The sequence below is a fragment of the Alligator mississippiensis genome, chromosome 12, assembly GCF_030867095.1.
Source record: "Alligator mississippiensis isolate rAllMis1 chromosome 12, rAllMis1, whole genome shotgun sequence".
NCBI lineage: Eukaryota > Metazoa > Chordata > Crocodylia > Alligatoridae > Alligator > Alligator mississippiensis.
In genome coordinates this window covers 32,715,368-32,741,087 of record NC_081835.1, presented here as the reverse complement: position 1 = coordinate 32,741,087, position 25,720 = coordinate 32,715,368, and the positions used below count along the sequence as shown (strand labels likewise).

The 25,720-nt window shown below is 47.0% G+C and overlaps 1 protein-coding gene across 11 annotated transcripts in view; it reads left to right on the top strand.

Annotated features, from left to right (window-relative positions):
• The window catches only part of ATG7 (autophagy related 7), a 332,274-nt gene that overhangs the window by 59,122 nt on the left and 247,432 nt on the right, over positions 1-25,720 (top strand). For all 11 annotated transcript variants that reach the window (XM_059715951.1, XM_019495404.2, XM_059715946.1 and 8 more), the window contains 2 exons: positions 88-232; positions 1,966-2,124. In XM_059715951.1, coding sequence (XP_059571934.1) covers positions 88-232; positions 1,966-2,124 — 304 coding nt within the window. The remainder of the gene's footprint in view (positions 1-87; positions 233-1,965; positions 2,125-25,720) is intronic.

Genomic DNA, 25,720 nt, shown 5'->3' with positions numbered 1-25,720 from the left:
CTTTTATCTGGCAGTGGCATTGAAAGGAAAACTGGCCTCAGAAAATTCATTATCAAGAGTGCTCTTGCTTTGTTTTTAACTTCACAGGTTAGCTGAGTCATCAGTAGATCTTAATCTCAAACTGATGTGCTGGCGGCTGGTGCCTACATTGGACTTGGAGAAGGTTGTATCTGCTAAGTGTCTGCTGCTTGGAGCTGGTACGCTCGGGTGTAGCGTTGCCAGAACTTTAATGGTAAGTTCCAATTGAATCATAAAGATGGGCTGATGTTTCATACATGTTTTCTAGCCCTGTGCTTAAGTATTCAATGAAATCAACATATATGAGCTACTCGAAACTTAGCCTTCCCCAGAATAACTTGCAATTCTGTAAATGTGATAGCATAACAGAAAAAGATAATACGCTCTTCAAGTTGCATTTTTGGAAAAGACTGAACTGGAGAGTCCTCAAAAAAATAAGCAAACAAGGCCAAATTGAAAATACTTGACATTACAGTTTTATACTTATACAAGATTTGCCTTCAAGGGGCCCTGGCAGATATTACATAAAATGTAGAACAACTTGCCCCATGCATGGTGGCACTATGTGCAGCTTTCAGTTTGCTAGTGCACAGGGAGCCCAAGATCATGTGCTGGTTGCCTTTGGGATCTGATCCCCAAAATTGTGCACCCTGCAGGGCACATGTGGCCAAGGGCATCTGGTTTATCATATCAAAGTCAACAGGGGTAGAAAGGTTGCCTCTGGCAGCATAATTTAATCTATCAATACATATTACTCTTTTCTAGTTGTAGTTATCAAAATGGAATGATTTGGATAAGTGTGATCCTGTCTTGGCCAGGGGCTTGTACTAGATCAATGGGGAACAACTGTTTTTGCAGGCGTGCCACAAATTAATCAGGCATGCACCCCAAGTGCCACTCGGATCTTTCTGCCCAATCTACTGCTCTTCCTTCTGCTTCCTCTCCTGTGTTCCCTGCTCAATGTGCAGCTCTGCTGTTTGCTTCCTGCCCTACCTGCCACTGTGGCTGTCCTCTCCCTAATTTGCCATCTGCCACTTGCGGTTGTTGCCTGTGCCACTTGTGGCATACATGCCACAAGTTGGCTAGCTCTGGATTAAATTAACTCCCAAGGTCTCTGCCAACCCTTTTTTTCCATTATATGATTCTATAAAAATATTTTTGCCATAATTTGCTTCTAAAACTAATAGCCCAAGCATTTTGTTTTAACTTTTAGTGCAGTTAAAAATCAAATATACTTACCAAGCAGTGGCTCTCAACCTTTTTAGAATCAAGACACACCTCGGAAATTGATAGCTCTTAGTTTTCATTCATTTTTCGACTGCGAAAAAAAAGAATAGAGTAGTTTTTCTGTTGCAAAGACCTCGGAGAATGTTTATATACATGCTCCAGAAGTGGAGGGAGAGGGGAAAACTTTAATTAGAGTGGCTCCAAGAGCCGCTGTAATTAAAGCGCTCGGAACATCATGTATATCAGTGTCCCTGTGCTGAAAAATGGCAGTGAAGCGCTTTAACTGAAGTTCATTTGATGAGCTTTAGTTAGTGCCCCTGCCACTGTTTTTCAGCTTGGGGACACTGATGTACGTGACACCGGAGTCTGCTGGAGTGTAGTAATTACCATGCTCCTGCAGACTTGTTTAATTACAGCGCATCAGAACAGCCTTGCTGCACAAGTATAGCTGCCCAGAAAGTCCACAATGGGTAAGAATGTTTCTAACACTATGGATTATTAGCTGATACCAATGGATTTATCCTGTGAATCATGTTTGTACAGTGCTAACATTGTGTAGCACCCTGTGGCACCTTTGAAAAGATCTCAAGGAACCTGAGGGTGCTGCAGCATCCTGGTTGAGAATTACTGATCTAGACTGAAAGGTGTTTGTTAGTTGTTTGTTGTCTTGTGTTGTTAAGATGTTACCAGTTCTCTGTATTTCTCTCCCCCTTTGCTTAGGGCTGGGGAGTCAGGAAGATTACATTTGTTGACAATGCAAACATTTCCTATTCCAATCCTGTACGACAGCCATTATACGAGTTTGAAGACTGTCTCAGTGGTGGGAAGCCTAAAGCACTTGCAGCAGCAGACAGACTACAAAAAATATTCCCAGGAGTGGTAAGTCAAATATTTTGGAAGTGTGAGTAAACATTGTGACAGAATATAGTGAGAATACAACTAGTTTTTGTTAGACCCAGACTCCACGCATCGCCCAACGACTAGGGAGACGACGATCCAATCACTCGTGAGTCCTGCTACTTATTAACCAGAGCAGACAGGCAGCAAATGCTACTTGCACACATTGCTCGCAATAGTTTTTTCCCATATTTATACACTTTGGTTCATGCTCATTACCATTCATTCTACCTATGTTCCACCCAGCTCTCTTCCATCTCAAGCTCTGCCTCTGTTTACTGTTTGTTTTATTAACATGGCGTTGCCTATGCATTTAATTCATTTACATGTCTTTTTGCTATTGAGCACATGTCTAAGACCTTGACTCCTGCTCTTCGGTCAATGGGCAGACTTTGACCAAAACTTGGAGGCTTCTTCACCAATCACCTTTTTGCATCTGTTCATCTCAGATTCTGTTACCAATTACATGTTGTTTTCCACATTCCAGTCTGTTTTTCTGTCTCAAGTTGTACCATCTTCCACCCTTTTTGGGCCCCTGTATCTTATCTCGTTCCTTGCTGTAGCTGGTTCACAGTACACAGACTTATTTGCTGATTTTTTTAAAAGAAAAATGGTTAACCCAGTTAAGATGGTTACTTAGCATAAGGAAATGGCTGGCTTAGCTATTATTCTGCCTTGTGGTCAGCAGCTTTGCTAGGCCACAGGTCATGCCTTTATTCAGCTGCAAATCCAGTGCTCCTCAAGATCTAAATATTGTCACCTTAACAGCTTTAAATAGCTCCATAGGTTTCACAGAAATTCAGGGCTGGAAGGGACCTTGTGAGATCATTGGGTCTAGTCCCCCTGTTCTGGGCAGGAAAGATTGCTGGGGTTAAATAACCCCAGCAAGGTGTGAATCCAGTCTTCTGTTGAAGATCTCCAGGGTAGTTGTCTGTAGCAACCCCACTGCGAGTCTTTTCCAGAGCCTGGTCACACAAACCATGAAGAAATTTTAGCTTATATCCAGCTTATATGAAACCTTCTTCTAGGAGTTTATGACCATTGCTTCTGGCTTTCCCCTGGGGCACTTTGGTGAATAGTTGTTCACCTAACCCCTGATGCTCTCCCCTGAGACATTTGTAAGCTGCCACCAAATCCCCACAAAGTCTTTTCTTTTTCCGGACTGAACAGTCCCGTATCTGTCAGCCTTTCCTCATATGGCTTGCTCTTCAGGCCTCTGATTATATGAGTGGCTTTTCTTTGGACTCTCTCAAGCTTCTCCACATCCTTCTGGATGCAGTACTCCAGCTGCAGCTTCACCAATGTTGAGCAGAGTGGGAGAATAACTTATTTTGCTCATGCTTAAAGAGAGAGGACAGAAAAATAAAACGCCACAAAACAAACTATTGTACAGAATAGCAAACTATTGCAGCCATTTCCACATGCAGGTAGTTAAATTTACCTATAGCAATAAAATATGCACTAAAACAAGTAGCTGAGAATCTCAACTTCAGCTCTCTTACAACTTGCCAAACCAGCGATATTGTCCAGTTTCTCTTCTTTGGTGTGTTTTGTGTTCTCAGAAATGGTTGGTTATGGAACAGTTCCCCAGTTTTAAAGTATTTAAAGGCTCTAAGCATTCTGTACAGTTTTTAGGATCCAGCCACAGACCCTTCCAGAGTCGCATATAAACAGTTTTTAGTGTTCTGTTGCATACTCACTTAATTTGTATTGCATTTTGAGACAATTACACAAATAAAAGCCATCTCGCTTATCGCCCAGATCTATCTCCTTTTACTGTCTGAGAGCTTCTTTTGCCAGACTTCCAAGTAATCACTTTGCTGGCATTATCATTATTGGCTAGATGGTTTTCAGCAAGGACTGCATTACATTTTCTCAAGTGTAAATAGGGCTACTGCTTTTGTCCCTCTGATGTTGTCTTATTGTCAACCTGTTGAAAAGCCTGAAAATTACTGTTGGCACTGTCTGTTCTGAAAACACAAATTGAAAATATTATACATAGAAGATAATCTAAAAAGGCAAGTAGTATTTTATATGTTGTGCTTGGCAGAAATTTTGAACTCTTAATAAATATAATTAATGCCAGATGAGCTTCATCCCAGTGTCCTGAAGGAACTGGCAGCATAGATCTTGGCCCTTGTCAGTGATTTTCATGAAGTCATAGGAGACAGGCCCAGGTACCAGAGGACTAGAAAAGGGCCAGTGTAGTGCTCCTTTTTGTAAAAGGCAGGAAAGAGGACCTGGGGAACTACAAACTGGTCAGCCTCGTCTCAATACCTGGGAAATTACTGGAGCATGTCATAAGGAAGCAAGCATCTGGAGGAGTAAAGGCTGATCACAAGCAGCCAGCATGGATTTATGAAAAACAATTAGTGTCAAACAAAACTGACTTCCTTCTTTGACAAAGTAACTATTTGTGTGGATGAAGGGAATGCTGTGGGTATAGTGTATCTGGACTTCAGGAAGGCTTTTAAAAAGGTCATATATGAGCTTATCGTAAACAAATTGGAGAAATGTGGGCTGGAGAAAACTACTACAAGGCGGATAGATAAACTGGGTCAATAGCCATAAGCATAGGGTAATTTTTAATAGGTCCATATCAGAATGGCAGGAGGTTCTGAGTGGATTCCCGCAGGGGTCTGTCCTGGGTCTGGTGGTGTTCAACACATTTATTAACCATTTGGATGCTGGCATAGAAAGCTTCTTGAGGAAGTTTGTGGATGACATGAAACTGGGAAGGATTGTGAACATGGAGGATGTGAGCACAGTTCAGAAGGATCTGAACAGATTGGAAAGTTGGGCTAGAGGTAACAGGATGAAATTTAATGTGGACAGATACAAGGTGCTACACCTTTAGAGGAATAATCAAAAACACAACTACAAAATGGCCCAGCTTAGCCATATGAAGGAGCCTTCCAGGTCCGGACAGTGATGGCACAATCGCAGCAGGAGGTGCAGGGAGCCCAACACCCTGCCCAGGCCACACTGCTGCAAGTTCTCACAGTCTCCTGCTCATTGTTTAGTCCATAGGGATAAATTCACTAAGCTGACAGGCTGTGTTTGAAAGTGGGATTTATTTTTAAATAACCTGAGATTTGATGAGAAACCACTGCCAGTGCAGTCTTCCAGTTGAGGAAAAGGTGTGAGAGAAGTTTCAAATAGCTAAGCATTAGGGCTGCGTGAGGCTTCAGATCCAGAGAAGCTTTGGACGCTTCAGTGTCCGAAGTGACATGTCTGGATCAAAGCACTGGCTTTGTTAGGCTTTCCGAAGTGGTTCAGAGCTTCTAAAACGCTTTGGAAAAGCTTCAGAGCTGCTTCGGAGATGTGGCCATAGGGTATAATGGGGAATCAATGAAATACTTATAACTTGGTGTTTTTTGTCTGATTTGGATGAAACTTGCAGGGGTGGTAGCCTCTGCTGAGAGCATGAAACCTGCCAAGTTTCAGGAAGATCAGTGCAGGAGTTTGGGGGGAACTGTACCCCAAATTTTTGAAAGAAAAACTCATGTCACGTGTATGTATTACACCACAGGAGGGGATGAGAACTGCAGGGGTGGTAGCCCCTGGTGAGGCCACAAAGCTGCCAGGTTTCAAGAAGATTGGTACAGGGGTTTGGGGGGAACTGTACGTCAAGCTGCTGACAGGCAAAACTCATGGCATAGATGACCCTTTGTGTGTTAAGGCGCAGCAGGCTGAAAACTGCAGGGATGGTGGCCCCTGCTGAGGCCATGAAGCTTGCCAAGTTTCAAGGAGATAAGTGCAGGGGTTTGGGGGGAACTATGCCTCAAGCTGCGGACAAGCAAAACTCGTGACATGGGTGACGCTGTGTGTGTTAAGGCACAGCGGGGTGAAAGTTGCAGGGATGGTAGCCCCTGCTGCTGCCCTGAAGCCTGCCAACTGTCAAGGAGATAGGTGCAGGGGGGTTCTGGGGCCTTGCACCCCTAGCTGCTGACAGGCAAAACTTGTGACATGGGTGTTTGTGCAACTGTGTCTGTCTTGGGGTGGGGGGGAACTACTGCAGGCCTGGCTGCTAAGCTACTATGTTACCAGTTACCAATCAATCATGATTCACTCAGGGACTGGCTCAGTACACAGTTGCTAGCTAATGTAACCAGTTAATTAGCAACAATTAACACCTACAAAACACCATGCTAAGGAAAAGAAATAATCAATACAGAAATCAACTGCCCCAAGACAGAGACAGTCAGTTGCACAAGCACCCATGTTACCAGTTTGGTCTGTCAGCAGCTAGGGATGCAGAGCCTGCACCTATCTCCTCGACAGCTGGCAGGCTTCGTGGCCACACCAGGGACTACCATCCCTGCAGCTTTCACCATGCTGCACCTTAACATGCACAGGGTCATCTATGTTACAAGTTTTGCCTGTCAGCAGCTTGAGGTGCAGTTCCTCCCAAACCCCTACACTGATCTTCTTGAAACTTGGCAGGCTTTGTGGCCTCAGCAGGGGCCACCACCCCTGCAGTTCTCAGCCCCCTGTTTTGTAACACATAGACATGACATGAGTTTTGCTTTCAAGAATTTGTGGTGCAGTTCCCCCCAAACCCCTGCATCTATCACCTTGAAACTTGGCATGCTTTGTGGCCTCACCAGGGGCTATCACCCCTGCAAATTTCATCCAAATCAGACACAAAACAACAAAGGTATAGATATTTCATTGATTCCCCATTATACCCTATCGCCGGATCTCTGAGGCGGCTTCGAAGCTTCGGAGCTGCTTTGGCTAGATCGAAGTGAAAACCCAGTCCAGAGCTCTGGATTGGATCCCTGGCATCCGAAGCGGCCGGACCCGAAGCCAGATCGAATAGCTGCTTATTCACACAGGCCTACTAAGCATCGTATGGTCCACTCCGTAATTTCCAAGTGTCACCTGCTGAAGGAGTCTATAGAAGTACTGGTTTCCTCGTGCTGTGCAGGGGAGCTTGTCAATGTAATCCATTTGGATCCTTTGCCATGGACCCACTAACTTTTGATGGAAGAGGAGTCCGGGGTCTTTTGGTTTTGCTCCCTCCCCTGCACAGCGCAAGCACTTTTGCACCCACACCTTCACATCTTTGGACATCCCTGGCCAGTAGGCAATTTCCTGCACCCTAGCTGTTGTGGCTTCAGATGCCTCGTGCCTGAGGCTGTTACAAGCAGTTATGATTTCCTCTCTATACTCTGGAGGTGGTACCCATCTAAGTTCTCCAGTTTCCTGATGAACAACATACTCCTCCTGAATCTTCCAATTTTGGTGGCTTGAGGACCGGGTTTGCACCACGGAAATGTCTCCCCGTGCTCCTCTCTTTGCTGTAGCATCTGCTAATTGGTTCATTTTGGCTTCTAAAGTATCAGCCTTTTGATGACCTTTAACATGTCCAATGTATAGTGAGGATGGATGCCTTTGAATCCATCCCCAAATTGCCTGCCAATCACCCTTTTGTGCAATTTCTTTGCCATCAGCAGTATGCCAATTAGCTTTGTTCCAATTACATATCCAGTATAGCAGAGCCTTAGCACAGAAGTCAGAGTCAGTGTAGATCCACAATTTCCCTTCAGGTGGGTTATGCTGTTCAAGGATTTCCCTCAGAGCTCGTACTTCAGCAGCTTGAGCCGAGTACCCTGCTGGCAAGGGACCCCCTATCTGATCATTATCTAAATTCACTGCTTCGTATCCAGTAAACCGCTTTCCGTTTTCAAAGCTAGAGCTCCCATCTGTAAACCACACATGGGTAGCCTGATCCTTCACTGCTGGGTTTTCTTCCAGCGGTGGAGCCTCAGTGACCCCCGTGTTCCCTTGGCAAGGCTCTATACCAGGGCACTGGTGAGTAGTGCCTTCTATTAACAAGGCATATGGGAGCATATCCGCCTTAGACTGGGTTTCATTTCCAGCTCCCCGTCCGGTCAGGAACAATGCCCACTGGGCGATACGGGTGTTGGACACTTTAGACCCTGTCAGGTTTCCTGACAAAATGTACTTTAAAGTGTGAGTGATGTGTCTGGATGATTACTGGGGCCATCTCTGTGAGTCCTTCAAATTTTTGAACAGCCCATACTGCAGCCAGGCACTCTCGTTCACACTGGTTAAAATTAATCTCTGGACCTGTCAATTTGCGGGATTCGTAAGCTATGGGTACCAGTTTACTGTCTGAATTTTTTTGTAGCAGTACGGCTGATAGAGCTATTTCATTCGTTGCCAATTTAAATTGGTTCATTTTGGCTAGTAAAGTAAAGTAAAGGCTTCAATGGGTTAGGGTATGCCAGAGCAGGAGCCACGATTAACGCCTCCTTAAGTAAACAAAAAGCCTTTTGCTCGCTGTCTCCCCACTCCCACTGCACCTTTTTCTTTAGCAGCCTCCACAGAGGCTGTGTGATCTCTGTAAACTGGTATATGTGGGAGTGGAGGAAGTTAAAACCTCCAAGCAGCACTCTCAGGGAGTGAGGATCCTTGGGAACCGGTATGTTTAGTAGGGCAGTGACCTTCTGGAAATCGATCTTTTTCCCTTCCACCCCCAGTCTTACACCCAAGTAGGTTACTTCTTGCATGACTGACTGAGCCTTTGGTCTGCTGACCCTGAACCCAGTGTTCTGGATCAGAGCCAGCACCCTCCCCGTGTGTTCCTTCACCTCCCGCTCCTGATCTCCCCATACCAGTATGTCATCTACGTAAGAGACCACCCTTTCCTGATTGGGTCCAGCTAAACTCTGGAGCATGGATATAACATGGTGGTGGGCTATAGCTGGGGCATTGTGAAACCCCTGTGGGACCCAGGTAAAGGTGTACTGTTTCGCTTTAAAGGTGAAAGCGAATCGGTTCCATGACTCGGGGTGCAGGGGGATTGCAAAAAAGCAGTTGGCTAGGTCTGTTACAGAAAAACATCGGGGACTCTCTTGTACCCTGCTAAGCATGGTAGGCATATTAGCCTCTATAGGAGCCATGGGGCGAGTCCCCTTGTTAATGGCTTGATAGTCAACAGTAAGCCTCCTCGATACCCAGTCCGCCTTTAGGACGGGCCATATGGGGGAATCAAATTCTGAATTGGTTTCAGTCAACACTCCCTGCTGCAGTAGGTCTGTGATAATTAACTGTATGGCTTCCTCTGCTTGCTTGGGGAAGCTATACTGTTTTTGAGGAGGCACTGGATTCCCTATGATCTTGACGCAGGCGTTGATCCGGCCACAGTCACTTTTACTCCTAGCCCATACATTAGGGAACTGCTGCACCCACTCATCCCCCGAGTCAAAGTCAATGGCTCCAACCCCCTTACATTGTTCCCACCTCCAATATGGGTTTGTCTCACAAGGCTCCCAGGGGTCAGCTGTCTGTGCTCGCCATACAACTCCATTGGCTAGATCCAGGATCCAGCCTTCCCGGTTGAACAAGGGGGCTCCCAGAATCAACTGTTCAGTGGAGCCCTCTTGTTGAACTCTATCTATATTAATTTCTTGGGGCCCCTCTGGGAATTGGATGCAGGTGGTCACCCCTATGCACACCACCCCAGTGGATTCCTGCCCTGTAAAGGACCGGAGTGTAATTCGATTAGTTTCAAATTGCTCCAGGTCCCATTTCCTCCCAAGTACATTTAGCGCACCTCCGGTGTCCAGGAGTGCACTGGTATGCCCTTGAGTTCCCACTGTAACAGGTATTCGGGGTCTCCCTCCTGGATCCCAATCGAGGTTCCCCAATTTCTCCCATGAGCCAGGGCTTTGCTCAGGGGTCCCATTACGGGGGCTCCGTCAGCGCTCTTCGGAGACCGGGGCTGAGGCTGCTACCCTGTTAGAAAGGGGAGGTGCTGCTCCCTCCCCAGTCAGCTCTGCCATTCTGATAAGCAGCTCGGCTAGAGGCTTTCCATGCCATTTCCCTTTTGGTTCCTCATGCTGCATTAAAAACTTCCACACTGCTGACCGAATCCCGTTTTCCCCCTCTCTTTCCTTTGATACCCTCGGGTTAACCCAGTGTGGGCTGGGGCAATAATTTGGACCCCCAACCCCCCTATCAGTCTTGGGGTATGCACTTTCATTAGAATAGGTAACCATATAATTCGGTGTGTCATTAAGCTTTTTTCTGAACTGGGTGGCTGCGATCGCCCCCCCTTGACGTTCAATTAACCTTTCTGCATCCTGAGCCCGGGCTAAGACTTCTCCCGGTCTCTCGGAGCGGCCCCATCAGTCCAGTTATGGACTGATGCATACCTTCCTGTACCTTCTTCCAAAACCCAGGAGAGTAATCTATACTTCTTATGTCCAATGTCCGTTTGTTCTCCTTGTCTAGGGGCAGGACTGTCCCTGACAGCAATCCCAACATAACACACCGGATCACATAGTCCCTAACAGGTTCCCCAGGTGTCTGGTGGCTAGCCCCAAACTGTCCCTTAAATGTCTTTCTTCCCAAACTGATTCCCAAACCCACTATTCTCCGGAGAATATTGTCTCCCCCAAAGCTGTCCTCCTGATCCATAGCTGCCTGAATCTCTGGGGTGGCGCAAGCCCTTAGTAGGCGGTGCCATTCCCGGACACTCAGGGTTTCACACTCCACTACGTTGAGGGATTTCTGCAACCACTGTCCCAAATTCCTAATGTTAGCAGATCCCAGGGTCTTGCCCAGGGCTGCTAGATCAGCTCCACTGAGGGGGACCGTTACCTGTGTGGTTTCTGTGGGTTTTCCCTGAGCATCCCGAGTGACTGAGGTCCACGTCATTGCGCTCACCTCAGGCACCAGGGTCCTCTCCTGATCTGACTTAGGGTCTTCAGGAGAGGGCTCCCCTGCATCCTCTGGATCTCCCCACATCTCCCCACCCCAAATCTCTCCTGGATTGAAGGGGATGTCTGGATCCCTGGCTTGGTCTCCCCGGATGACAGCTGCTACTTGCAGGCTGCGCTCCTGGAGTTCCTTTTTCAAACGGTTAATGGTATTTAGACAGGGGCCATGGTTGACCTTGGCTCCCTTCTTGGCTTGGTCTTTAGACATTGTCTTTACCAATTTTTGCAAGGCTTCTCGGCTAGCCTTTTCTTGGTCCAATAATTCCAATTGTTGGGCATTGTCTTGATTTATTTTTCTCAATTGCTCATTTTCATTTTCCAAGGTCCGAGACAATCCCTTTAGAGTCTAATTACTAGTTTCCAATTGGACACATCTATCTTTTAGAATTTGGATTAGCTCCTCCTTTTCCTCAGTTTCAGAGGCTTGCTGAGCTTTTTCCTCAACTGCTGTTTTTACAGCATGCCATAGTAGCCAGACCAAGGCACTGTGTTGCCTTTGAACCGAGGGTTTTTCACAAAGGCAAAATCTTTCAAACTGGGATTCAGTGTCCCCTATGGAAAAGCCTGGGGTGCACACATCCTCCCTCCATGGGCTGGGTCCACCCTTCAGAATCTCCCTATGGAGAGGGGAAATTTCCTCCCTCCGTACCCACTTATGTTCTTGGCCTCCTGCTCCAACCTTAGGGGTTTTTTTCCTAAACAAAGACATTTCCCTCAACATGCCTCAAGCCTGTCAGTTTCCTTGAGCCCTTGCGCTCCCAACCGACTCTGTCCCTGCCCCTGCAGTTTTACAACCAAATCCCTTCCTTGGGATATGTCCACCCCCTTGCGTGACTTCTAAATCCAGACCCTCCTTGAGTCTGCCCACCCCCTTGGGCGAGTCTAAATCCTAGTCCACCCCCTTGGGTGACTTCTAAATCTAAATGCTCCTTGAGTCTGTCCACCCCCTTGGGTGACTATTGCCCACCCACCTCCATGGATGTGGGTTCTGTCTGGGGACACAGTCTCCCCAATTACCAGTCCACTAATAATCCTAGAATAATGCCTGCGTTCTCCACCAAATAATGTTGGCTACAAATGTCCAACTCATGATCCTTAAAATTCTGGTTTATTAGGCAGATTGAAACACTGTAACGAAGTTAAATCATAAACCTTGGGGCTGGTCACCACACACACACACACACATGCACACGCACAGTAGCAAGCTACAAAAGTCAGGTATACCTGTCGTACAAGCGCTGGAGTCTGCCGTTGATGGCCAGTCGAGGCTTCTTTCAGCGTGGTGTTATCCTCCAGAAGGGGGTTGCCGGCTGGTCCTTCTGGCTGGACAGGTCTGGTCGAGTTGGAGATCAAGAGGGCACCCCTGAGGGTCACTTTTCACTGCTTTTTATCTGTCCTTGGCAGACTTTGGTGACTCCCCACTTTTCAGGTTTGCCCAATCCAGGGGTCATTGACCCTCATGGGACTCCCCCACCCCCCCGGTGGCTACTGGATGGCATCTGTCAGCCCCAGGGGTCGTCCGCATGTACGTCCAGGTTTGGGAGTCTGTTGATGAATTTTGAATAGGGCTCTGGGAGCAGTCGATGTGGAGATATTCAGCCGAAAAGTTGATCCCCGGTGTTGATTAACTCAGGCCAGGGCTTCTAGCTCTTGATCAGTGACGTTTCGAGATTTCCCGGTTGTTACATTGTCTTCTATTGAGTTCTTCCTTTGGTTGATCTGTGGTTTCCTTAGGTGTTAAAGGCTGTCTGCTGCTACAGTGTTACACATTCAATCACTGATTCACTCGCTCTTTCAGGGGCCAGCCTGATACAGGGAAGTGGCAGTTTGACTCCTGCCCTTGTTAACATGGTTACTAAACACATTTATAGTTGAAAGGTGAGGAGTATAAAATATAAGCTACAAATGCCATGGTGCACAAATAGATAAAAATACCAACATACACTGGGAGATACAAAATGCACACATACAAATTTTAAAACACAATTCCTTATCTTAAAGTGAAAGGAAGAGAAAGGAAGAAAAGGTAGAAGAGGAAAAACATATTTAAAGAGGGGAGAGCAAATGCAGGCAAGAGGAAAAGGGGGCTTTCTGCTACAGTGTAGCCTCAGATGCTCCACTGGTTTTTTCGCTGTATTCCACAGGAGTATTCCCATAAAAGACCAAGTATTTTAGCATTTACAAGGATTTGTGGGAGAATCTTAAACTGTTTAAATTAAGGAAGTGGTTGCAAAATTCTTTTTTCATTTATTTTGGTGAACTGTGTTGTCACACATTGGAATTTGAAATTTTGTTCAGTTTCTCAGTCATAATGATATTAATTGCAGTTTTCCATAATATAGATGCTTCAGTTTCAACTATATAATATAAACCTAATCTGGTAAACCCTAACCATAAAGGTTTATGATAACAAAACACTAATTAGTTATAAAGATGCTTGCAGTTGCCATGAGTGCATAGACAAGATCCTTGCAGTGCTAGAAGCTGTTAAGTTGGCAAGATACAGTAAGCTTTTATACTGCTGTGTCTGGAGACCTTTGAAAGTATATTTAAATGTTAAGGTTCTGGAACGATGTTGGCCCTTATGAATGCAGGTGGAAGTCCATAATAGTAGCCTGAAATACATAGTTTGCTGGTAGATCTCAAGGTGAGGTGCCATGTGTTTTGCGTATTTGGCAAAACCTGTGAAAACAGCTGTAAGCACATATGCATTTTTATTGACATAAGCACAACTAATAAGCATGCATGCAGCATGTTTAGTTCATGCACCCTTAATCGTTTATCCAACACCTGTGCTGCACATTTCTGTTTTTGTTTCTGATGTTGATTCTGTTGGCCTTGTTCAATAAATTACTGATTTTATACTACACTTTATTTTACTGAATAGTAAAGTATAAGAAAACAACACTAAAATACTAATTATCACTATATATCTTAAATCAAGATTACACTTCCACAGCTGAAGTAGCAAAAATCTAGAAAAAAATTATTTAAAGATCCCATGATCATTTAATGCAACTGCTTGGCAGCATCCTTTTTCTTAATGATAGTTGCATAGCAACGAGGAGACTGAATTTAATTCCCATGTGATCTTTGTAGTGATCTTTTATCCTGCCTTTTGCTTAAGAAATGAAAACAGAAATATTGTATTTCTTATTCGTGTGTAACACATACTGTGAAATAGATAATCTCTAAGAAGTAGCCTAATTATGAGAAATGAAAGCTAGGCTTATTTTATTTTATTTTATTTTAACCTTTAGGGTACCATAGATGTTTGCACCCCTTTTATTCTTGCAGCCTAGAAACTTCAGTCAGGCATGGGTCCCATGGTACTGTGCTTTTTGAAGACATACAGTCTCTGTGTCAAAAGCCTTACAATCTAAAGTTCACCAATAATGGACATATATTCTTGTGTTTCAGGTGTTAATAGTAACTCGACAGTGCTCATATTATCAGTACTGAGCCAGTAAATTAGGGAGCTCTGGAACAGCCTTCCAAATGAGGCAACTCCCCCTTCCCCCTCCCCCCCCCCCATAAACTATTTCTAAAGGGGAGCACGATCAACTTATGGAAGGAGTTGTCTCTGATAGCAGGGATTGGACTCAGTGACTCAGTTGGCCCTTTCCAAGTCCATGTTCTTTTGGGAATACTTGCATTTAATTAGTATCTTAAACTTGCATTGTATGGAAGCCTTTGGCTGTTACAGCTTCATCTAGCAATAGTGTGCAAATACAATAGTAAAGTTACAGGCCTTGTTCAAATAAAACACATCAGGGGGTTCTTAGTAAGTATAGGTAATGTCTTATGTAGCATGAATAGTATTGCATTCCCTCCTTTTTAAGAAATATGGTACTTCTGAATACAACCCAATTGCTTGAGCTGTGTGCCCTTCTCAGGCATAATGTGCCTATTACTGCCTGTTTCTGCCCTAACTGCCACACTGATCTTCTTTTCCTCAGCCACCCCCATATAGGGAAATGGCCTTGCATAGCTGATCATAATGGTTAGAGACCTACTCAACTTGCAGTTTTGCAGAAATTGCAAAACCAGGCATTGTCTGTAAAATCAGGCACTCTGCAAAATCCACAAAAAAAATGTATAAAAATGAAATACTAGCTCCCTAGCTGATTGGCTGAGAGAGCTGCTTATCACCAGCGCTGGGGGGTTTGCGGGGGAAGAGGGGCATATGATGGACAGACCACTCAACAAATCAGCAATGAGGGGCAGAGCCACCAGGCCCCTTGGCCAATCCAAGGTTTGGGGTGGGGGCCACCACAATAAGCCCATGAAAATGGTGGCTGGCCCCTAGATCTGCCCATAAAATTGGCTAACTGCCTCCTCTATTTAGGCAGGTCCCTAATTATGCTACATAGACTCTGATAACTTCCTTTGTCTTCCTGTGTACTGGAACCGTACTGCTATAGCTCAGTCAAGGGCCCTTGAATCCAAAGTGTGGAGATCACAGTTTGGCTCCTAATGAATATAAAGAAACCTGAGAGAGTCTTACTTGCAAAAGACTTTAAAAGGACCTTGTCAACATAAAAGGGATGTATTTGGTAGCCATGTTGATCTGAGACAAAAAGAAATGCAAAACTCTAAAAGTCTTGGTTCAGAGATGCTCCCTTTTATTAGGCCAACTAAGAAATTGCAAAAAAATATACATCTTTTTTAATAATATTATATTTTATTTTACGATTTTGGGCATAGGTGGGGAAGGAATTAATGGAAGTATATAGGGAAATAATGGAAGAATAGGGAGAATTTTGCACTGGGAGGGGTGGTTTTGATTTATAAAAAAGGGGGTAGGGAGTCACTGAAAAATTGGAGACCGATTAACTTACTGCATGTTGACTACAAATTATTTGTGAAGGTCTTGGCACAGAAGATGGGAGGAGTATTGTCTTAGGTGGTGGTGGGATTCAAGTAAATAATTATTCAAGTAAATAAACCACAATGAGTTTTGAGGGATGTCTTGCAGCATGTAGATGATAGGAGGTGGAGGATGGTGTTGGGAAGTATAGATTTGTAAAAAGCATACGATAGCATATCTCACAAGGTTTTGTTTCGGGTGTTAGGGAAGATGGGTGTGACGATTGCAGGTGTTGTAGGGCTTGCTGCCACCGCCCTGAGCTCGTTTCCTCACAGGCGGTGACAAGGTGGACCTGGGCTTCAGATCACCTGGTCTGCCAGGAAGCTAGTCTTATGTCTCTCACCTGCCATGACTTTGCCTCCAAGCAATACAATTTCATCAATGTCCAAGGTAATCTTAGCAGGTCTCAATCCCTGCTTTCTTCCGTGGGGCTCCAAACCTCCCCCTTACCCCACCCTAGCCTCTCTAGATGGCACTCGTAGTTCTCTGCAGTCAGATCTTAATGCTGCCTGTTGGTGTACTGTTCTGCCCTCAGCCACCAAGATGCCCGTCAGCTTTAGTTAGGCGCACACCCTTCCAGGGGCTGGCCTTGACCCATACTCAAATATCCAAAAGAAAGCAAAACCTGACTACTCTCAGTCTCTTTGCCAGACTCAGTCCATGTCCCCTTCCCTGGGGTCAGGCTCTTATGCCCAAATCACAAAAGAAAAAAGTTAATCCAGTCACTGCTCTGCACAGGCCTGCCCCGGCTTATCCCTGAGCATTTATAATTCCAATGGGATCTCTCCCACATGCAATGAGGTTTTAGCCTGAGAACAGCAGTTCTTCTGGCTTCTCTCTCGGATCCTCAGCTGTCACTCCACTCCAGGGATTATCAGAAGCCTTGTGTGGCCAGACCTCCTCCTCCCTCTTTGGTTCACATCCACAGCAACACTTGCCTGGGATGCTCAGCCGTTCCTCTCTTTGCGGCTCGCAGGGAATCAACCCACTGCTGCCCCTCTCGGGGGCTGGAAATACCTCTGAGCAGCTTCCCTCCTCCAATCTGGAGTGTGATGCTGCTCTGGAAGTGTGGTGATTGCTTCTCTTCCCTTCTGGTCTCCAGCTGCAGCCCCACTGGCCACCCATGCTGTATGTGTTGCTTGCTTTCACTTTCCCTGTCTGTTGCTGCCGGCTGCTTTTCTTCTCCTTACCTCCCCTGCCCAGCACATGAGGCACCTCAGGGCTTTTGTTTACCCTCTCTCACTTCTTCACAATGGGGTTTCCGTAAAAAGTCATAGGTTGGGTAAAGGATTATATGAGGGGGCACAAAGCAAGATGCAAATGATAGGATTTTGGGGGGACAGTTTTCATATAAAGGCAGAAGTAAGACAGGGATGTCCGCTGTTGCCAAGACTCTTTGTATGTGCGATAGAACCTCTAGCACACTGAATTAGGACAGATTGGGCAATTTAGGGGTGATGGTGTCGGAGAGAGGGGATGTTAAAAGTGTCTGTTATATATGGGTGGTGTCACAGTACTGGTGAGGAATGAGTCCCTTGAGTGGGCAGTGGGTCATATTATGGATCATGGGGGGGCAGCTGGGGTACAGATTAATATGAGGAAATGTATGCTTTTGCTGGTGGGGGAGTGTGGGGAGCTAGGGAAGCATGGGTTGCAGGTGGTCAGGGATGGTGTGAAAGTATTGGGGTTACTATGGATGTGATAGGGAAAGGGTTGATAGCATGGGATGAGTTAACAACACAGGTGAGACAGGTGTTAGGTTTGTAGGGAGCACAGGGATTGTCTTTTCAAGGAAAGGTTTGTTTAATAAAACAGGTGCTGCTGCCAGTGATCCTGTTTGTAGTGGTGGGGTACCCACTGTCCTGGTTTCAGGCCAGGAAAATACAAAGAGAGGTGCGCTTATTTTGTGGGGGACGGAAGATGTAGAGGGTGGAATGGCGAGAGTTATACAAATGGGAGGAATTGGGGGGGTGGGGATTGCCAGAGGTAGAGGTGGGGTTTTATGTGTTATTTTGGAAGTTAGTGGTGAGAGAGGTGAGGGGAGGGATAGGAAAAACAGTGGGTTTCTGTAGGTATTTGGCAGGGGGGTATTTAAGACAGTTGGGACTATATGCGGGTTGGTGGACAGGGTTGTGGGCATGGAAGCATAGGCGGTGGAAGGGGGAGCTAATGGGGCTCAGCCCCCCCAAACACAGGGCAGCAGCAGGCATTGCCTCAGGGCAGCCTGGCTGCAGGGTCCTGCAGCAGGGGGGGAACAGCAAGCATGCTTGAGCTACCAGGATTGCAGCTGGCCCAGCCACAGGCAGATAAATTTCTTTTAGTCTTTTTTTTTCTTTTTCTTCTCCATGGGCTTGGGGAGAGGGTAGATTGAGACCCCTACAGTGCAGGAGAGAGTGGGGTAGGGGAAGGGCAAATCATTCACACTTGCCCCTGGCCTGCTCCCTCCTGCACTGTGGGGATTGTCCTGCGACCCGGCCCGGCTGGGGCCCCATTCACCGCTTTCAATGTGGCAGCGGCGAGGCATGGAGACATGGAGCAGAGGCTAAGCCCAGTTCGCAGCTGTGGCCTGCCCTTGCCCATACAAAGAATGGAGGGCTATGTGCCCTCCCCCCGCTTGGCTGCCCAGTGCTGCACCCCTGGAGGAGCCACCGGGCTCTTCCTGGAGATGGTGCGGGGCAGAGCAGGCAGGGTGTCAGGGTCTGGGGGCTTCATCTCCTCTAGCCTGGTGGTGCATCTGAGGCTGGGCCTGCTCCAGCCCCCGGTGTGCAGCCGGGGCCACGGTGGGGAGGCAGCCGAGGCTGGCGTGGCCAGTGCAGCCAGGAGGCAGCTGGGGCCGGTGCAGTGGCTGAGGCTGGGGAGGCTGCCGGAACCAGGACTGGTGCGGCCGGGGCCGGGAGGCACCTGGGGCTGGGGCCAGTGCGGCTGGAGCCAGGAGGCAGCCGTGGCTGGTGCGGCATCTGGGGCTGGGGTGTGGCTGGGGCCGGCAGGTGAATGGGGCCGGGGCAGCACAGCATGGCGCCGGGCAATGCCGCCCCCCTGGTCCTTTCCCCTCCCCCCTCAGACTTTCCCTTGGGGGGAGGTGTGTGCACGCACGTATGTGCACACTCTGCCCCCTCCCCCATTTTTTTTTTTCTTCCTCCGCCTATGCATGGAAGCCAGCATTGTACTACACTTGGGGGTGGAATTTTCTTTGGACTCATGAACTTGGGGGTATTATGGGTGGTTGGGTTACAGGATATGAAGGTGTTAAAGGTTATTAGGGGAAGGGATAGGATCACTGATATAGGGGATTTATCTTTGGCACAAGCGAGATATGTGTGGAAGTGTTTAGTGGAAGGGAGAGCACAAAGACTTTGTGTGGAGGGTGGTGTGCCAGATGGGGTTTAGCAAGATCAGCGGAATGTCCAAGGGCATTGTGTTGGCAGGATGAGACAGTGTATCAGGTTCCGTGGGAGTGTTTCTTTGCACAACGGGTGTGGGGACAGGTACATCAGTTTCTTAGGGTGATGGGATTGGGTCAAAATATTAGCTTTGAGAATGTGATATATGGGTTGGTGGACAAACGGGAGAGAGAGTGGGAGGTGAAGGTCTGTTTAGCGTACGTCAAAAGCGTGGTGTTTATTCGTCACAAAGAGGTGTTTTTCAGAGGGGATTGCCTGCAATTAGCATATTCTGAATTACGGTTTTATAGGAAGAAAGGGGGTACAATGATTAATGGGGAAAAAGAAAATAATAAATGGGCACAAACAAACTGGAATCTTTTATTTGATCTGAGTGGTGTTGGCTGAGGTGGACAAAATGTATAGGAGATGAGGAAGGGCGAGGTGATAGGATGGAAATGTAATTATGGTTAAGCTTTCTTTATTATTGGGCGTTTGATGAATTAATTTTGGTGTTTGTGGGTTATGCACGGGATCTTGGGATATGATATTGATAATACGAGGAATCAGAGTTGTTAATAAAAAAAAAAAAAAATCAGTTGGATGCAAATATCCAGGGGAAGTGAGGCAGAGATGAGGGTCCAACCTAAACATCCTGTGCAGTGACAAGTGGTTGGGGGAAAGTGTACTACAGCACACCCAGGTATATGAAGCAGCAGCATGGACCAAACTCAACGTGGACAAGGACACCTGCCTGGCACTGGGTGAGCTCAGGGACCTGTTAACTCTGAGTGTCTCCATCCCCCATGAGGGGGTAAAGATCCTTGGGGTGGAGTTCAACCCAGAGCTAACAGGCCAGAAGGCAAGGGAGAAGACAGATCAAAGTCAAATGGAAGTTGAGTCTACATGGCAGTCACGAGGGCAATGTTGCTATCAGTGATTCTGTACACCGCACTGGTCTTTCCCCCTCTCCTGGCAAACCATTTACAAGCCACGTGCATTGTCTTCTGTGACTCCATATGGGAGAAGGTTGTGGGGGCCACACTGTAATGGACTGGAGACCGAGGAATACCGACATCCTGCTGATCCTCTAGGCCAAATACACAAGCCAGGTCTGCAAACTGGCAACTGGGGCAGAATCCAAAACAGCCTGCTTTGTGCAATACTTTGCAGGGCACTTTTTGTGACACGGACGGATGTACACACTGCTCAACATGTGCTTGTGGGCCTCAGAACCACCTTCTACGAGGTCTTGGAGCAGTTCTGGAACAGAGATTGAGCTACAAAATGGGGATCTAGTGACCCAGATGAACCACTGCCAGAGGTGATAAGGGCAAGGGACAGACTGTCTCCCATGGTCGTACTCCCTGGCAACCGCAGCCAGGCTGTGGGGGATCTCATTTCAACCAGTTAGTTAATCTACTTCAGGAATGCCACATGGAAGACCAGGAACCTGTTTATGTACAGACATACAAGCCTCCCAGTTGAGGACTGCATCAGAATGGGAGTGAGTGAGCTGTAAGTGTACTACAGGAAGGCTGTAGAAGACAACAGGGAGAAGAGGGCAGAGGACACATGGAGAAGAAAAGACTGGCATAGACTGTTCAAAAGTGAGACTGCTGGAGAGAATGATGATGAGTGAAAGGACTGGGGCAAGAAACAGAATGGTTGAGAGAGGGGCGGGGGAGGGGAAAGGGCACCAAGGTGGGGCATTTTCTGTGGGATTGTGACAAGTAAAAGGAGATTGGGATGGGCATGCAGTTGTAATATTGTAACAGATACTTTCTGTATACTTTCAAAAAACTTGGATGCCTATCTTGCTGGGATATGGGCACTATGTGCAAATTACTACAACAATGTTTAATTTCAAGGTCAGTGTTTTCAAATTTGTTCCTCACTTCCTTGTGCTCAGGGAGAACAGGGTCTGACAATAAGGAGGGAAGGAAGAGTCTGTAGGAGGAAGTTGAGGGGAGGCAAAGGGCAAGGGGGCTACCTGACCCCCAGTTTTCTTTCCCCTGCTGTAGCAATGGGAAGGGAACAAATTCAAGGCAAGCTTCCAATAATTAGATACCTGAAAGATTATAAAAAATTTATGAATTTTTCCATATAAAGATTTCCCTCGATTTATGCGGGTTCTGTATAAGCGAATTTGTTCTTATGCAATGATCCTTTTTATACCCAAAATTTGTTATATGTGAGGTAAATTCACTCTTATATGATTGGTATAGGTGCGCTCCCCCCTCCCCCAAGCAGGTAAGTCTGTGGGGGGAGGGGAAAGGGCCAGGGCCCCACTCACCCCAGCCCCTGCTGCAGCTGCTTTAGGAGCAGCCCACACCAGCTGCCTGCAGCCACTGGGCTGCGCCGCACACCAAGCCCCCCGGGGGGTGTCTCCACTCACCCCACCCCTGGGCTGCACCTTGCCATGGTGCAGGCAGGTGATGTTGGCTGCTCCTGGGTCTGCTTCAGCAAGGGCTGGCGTGAGTGGGAAGAAGTAGAGCCCTAGGGCATGGCACAGCTTGTCCTCACTCACCCCAACCCCTGCTGCAGGCAACACCAGGTGCCTGGGAGCAGGCAACACCAGCTGCCTGAAGCCGCTGTGCTGCATCTGCCTCGAACGCCCCAGGGCTCTGCTTGTCCCCACAGGCAGGTGGTGTAGGTTGCTCCTGGGGCAGCTGCAGGAGGAGTCCTGGGGGGCATGGGGTGCAGCAAATTTTGGGGTGGCAGCAGCCCCCCTTCCATTGCTGCAGCCTGCCCTGAGTGCTGGGAAGAGCCCGGTGCCACTGCAGGTCCCAGCCTCCAGTGGCAGCCTGCTCTTGTCCCACGTGCAGATCCGGGCGCATGGCACAGCCCCCCTAGCCTGCAGCCCTCCTGAGGTGCATGTAGCAGCAAGAGCTGCATCCCCCCCGTCCCATGCTGCACACCCACTGACGGTTCCCTCTGCTTTGCTCCCTGCTGCAGCCCCAGGAGTGGCTGACAGGCTGCACCCCCCACCCCCCCTCCCCTTCCCTAGTCACAGCTTCCCTCTCTCCCTCCCTCACCGCCATGGGAAAGTATCCCTATTTGTTACTTTATAAACTGGGTTCCCTTTATGCAAATTTGATTTATGCACAGTTTTCCGGAAATGCATGTACTACATAAAGCAAGGAAAACCTGTATAGAATCTAATTTGAGGGGAGGGTCATCTTATAATCAGGGTTGTCTTGTAGTCAAGTAAAGACACTAAATGTATATATACATATACGTTCACATGTATAAATATAAAGACATAATAGTCTAAGTACAGCAGATATTAATTTTGTATTTTGTCATTACTAATCTAAATTTTGTGGACAGTATATGTCACTTAACTGAGTAGAATAATAGATGGAGTGACCTCCAGCTAAGATAATTTCCCAAATGTCACCAGCATCATGTTGAAAATATAGCATTCATGTATAAATTAGAATCTCATACATTCTCTTGATTCTGCAAGATTGTTTTAGAGTTGACATACTGTGCTGATTAATTCACTGACCATTTTGCATTAAAAAACAAAGTAAAACAATTGCTGTATCTTTTTTATTGTTATTTCTATTTTATTTTGCAGGTTAGTGTTTCAGAATTTATCCAGTAATTACAGAAATCATCCATCCAAAAACTTCTAATTTGATTGTTTAGACAATGCAAAAAACAAAAAAAGGCAGTGACGGAAGTAGAAGGAGGATTGCCTAGTGCGATTTAATAACCATGTTTTTTTAAATAAAACTTCGATAGAAGATAAGTAGGAAATGTTATAGAAATTCCATTATACTAGAAAGCAAATAGATTTTTGCCTTTTTAGCTATTAATCCATAATACGTATTGTCAATAACAGAAGATAGAAACTTTTCATAAACTCAACTACCATGTGACGAAGTGTTCAGCAGGAAAGTAGTGAGAGAACAATAATTTTGGATGAAATCTGGGAACATTATTCAAACTGGTCTCCTTGCCCATTATTTTCTAGTAGTTCTTACCCAATCCTACAGCATCAGAGGGTGTTTATAGGTGTGCTCTGGGGGGTGGGGCTTTAATTAGTGCAGCTCCAAGATGTGTGCTAGTTAAAAGTGCCTGGAGCATTATGTGCATCAGCATCTCTGCACTGAAAAATGGTGGTGGGGCACTTTGAACTAAAGCTTGCCTATTGAACAAGCTAGTTCAAAGTGCCCTACCACCATTTTTTTTAGCGCGAGGACACTGATGCACGTGATGCTGGAGTCTGCTGGAGTACTGTAATTACCATGCTCCAACAAACTTGATTAATCGAGTCTGTTCTGACACGTTGGAATTACAGCGTGTTGAAGCAGCCTCCCTGTACCTATATAGGAGCCCATATATTGCTTTGTGTAATTGATACAGATACTATCTGGAATTGACTCTCCACAGAAAAGTTGCTTGCTAGCAAGGGCTGTTACAAAATTAATTCTTTAGACCTACATATGCATGTGAGTATGATGCATATGTTCTGTATTCTTCATCTGTATGCACAATAACTTTATCAAAAAACTATTGTTATGCTTGCTCCCCTCCTTCATCCTGTTAGTACTTTAAACTTTAAATTCTTTGGGGTAAGGATTGCCTTCTAACGTTACATATTGTTTGATGCAGTAGGACCCTGTACCAAATAAAATCAGCATGTGCTACTGTAATAATCTGGGAGGGTCTTTTTATAAGTGTACTTAGAAGTGAGGGGTGAATTTTTAGCAGCTGTCTATGCCTGTTTGGCTCTTTCATTCACATTCAGCTGAGTTTACCTTAGCCAAGATTGGAAATGAGCAGGACACACAGTTCTGCAGCAGAAGTAGGTGTACTCAAGCAGATGTGCAGTAGAAGCCTGCAGAGCGTAGGTGGCAGAAGTGGGGGTTAACGGGGCTTATCCCTCCCAAACACGGGGCAGTGAAAGGGCCATAAGGTATTCTGGCCACAGGCTTCTGGCAGCTACAGTAGAGGTTGGGAGCAACACGCAGGCAGTGGTGAAGGAGGAAGTGGGGCTGGGGCTGAGGCAGGCCCTGCACAGTTGGGGTGGGGCATGGGTCGCGGGACACCCCCCAAAGTGCAGGTGAGAGCGGGCCAGGGGCAGGGGTGAATGATTCACCCCTGCCTCACTCCTTCCTGCACCGTGGAGGGCTCTTCTTGCGGGGGGGGGGGGGGGGGGGGGGGCAGGCTGCAGTACAGCGGGGGCTGCAGCCACCCCAAAATTTGCCATTTCCCCCAATCTCCTCCCAGCACAGCCCAGCCCAATGCCAAGGGTGGGCTAACAAAAACAGGATGAATTTCAATACTTACAAGTGCAGGGTGCTGCACTTGGGCAGTAGTAACCTGCAGCACACTTACAAGATGGGGAAACTCCCTTCTTGAGGGCACGGAGGCAGAAAGGGATCTTGGAGTCATCATTGACTCCGAGATGAACATGGGCCAACAATGCAAGGTCATGGTCGGCAGGGCTAACCGGACCCTATCGTGCATCCACAGGTGCATCTCAAGTAGGGCCAACGAGGTGATCCTCCCCCTCTACGCAACACTGGTCAGGCCACATCTGGAGTAGTGTGTCCAGTTCTGGGCACCCCACTTCAAGAGGGTTGTGGCTAACATTGAGAGGGTCCAGAGGAGGGCCACCTGCATGATCTGGGGACAGCAGGGCAGACCCTACAATGAGAGGCTACGGGACCTGAACCTGTTCAGCCTTCATGGGAGAAGGCTGAGGGGGACCTTGTGACCGTCTATAAACTCACTAGGGGGGACTGGAAGGGTTTGGGGGAGACCTTGTTTCCCCTAGCGCCCCCTGGGATAACAAGGAATTATGGCCACAGGTTGTTGGAGAGTAGGTTTAGATTGGACATCCGTAAGAACTACTTCACAGTTAGGGCGGCTAGGATCTGGAACCAACTTCCAAGGGTGCTGCCTCCTACCCTGGGGATCTTTAAGAAGTGGCTCGATGCCTACCTGGCTGGGGTCATTTGAGCCCAGTTTTCCTCCTGCCCAGGCAGGGGGTCGGACTTGAAGATCTACGAGGTCCCTTCTGACCCTGCTTCTGTGATTCTATGAACCATTCAGATCGGTGAGTGCAGGGAGGTGCCACAATATGCCATGTGGGGCCGGTGGTACCCGGCGCTTGCCTCCCCTTCCCCCTGCTCCAGGTAAGAGGCAAACATGCCTGGGGAGACACCACCACTGTGCCCTGGGTATGCTCAGTTCCTACCTGCCTGTGTCTACTCACTATGACCTGTCTAAGTACCCTTAGTGGTACGCATACCCCCAGTTGACAACCCCTGTTCTAGTTCATTTACTTATGTCATTCCCATTTGGTAAAATTAATCGGCAAATGAAGCTGCAGGGCACCACTAAGGTTCTGTGACAGAATTGGAGCATCAGGGAGGCTGGGGATTAAAATAGAATGGGCTGCTTCAGGTCTGTAGCTATGTTAATTGAGCAGAAACAAGGTTGAGATTTGCACTCTGACTCCTTCTCCCCTATGCCTGACTTGCTTACCTTTGCTGAATCAAAATCTTTAATGTATCTGTATAACGCCAATTTTATGCTGCAGGAAGAGAGAT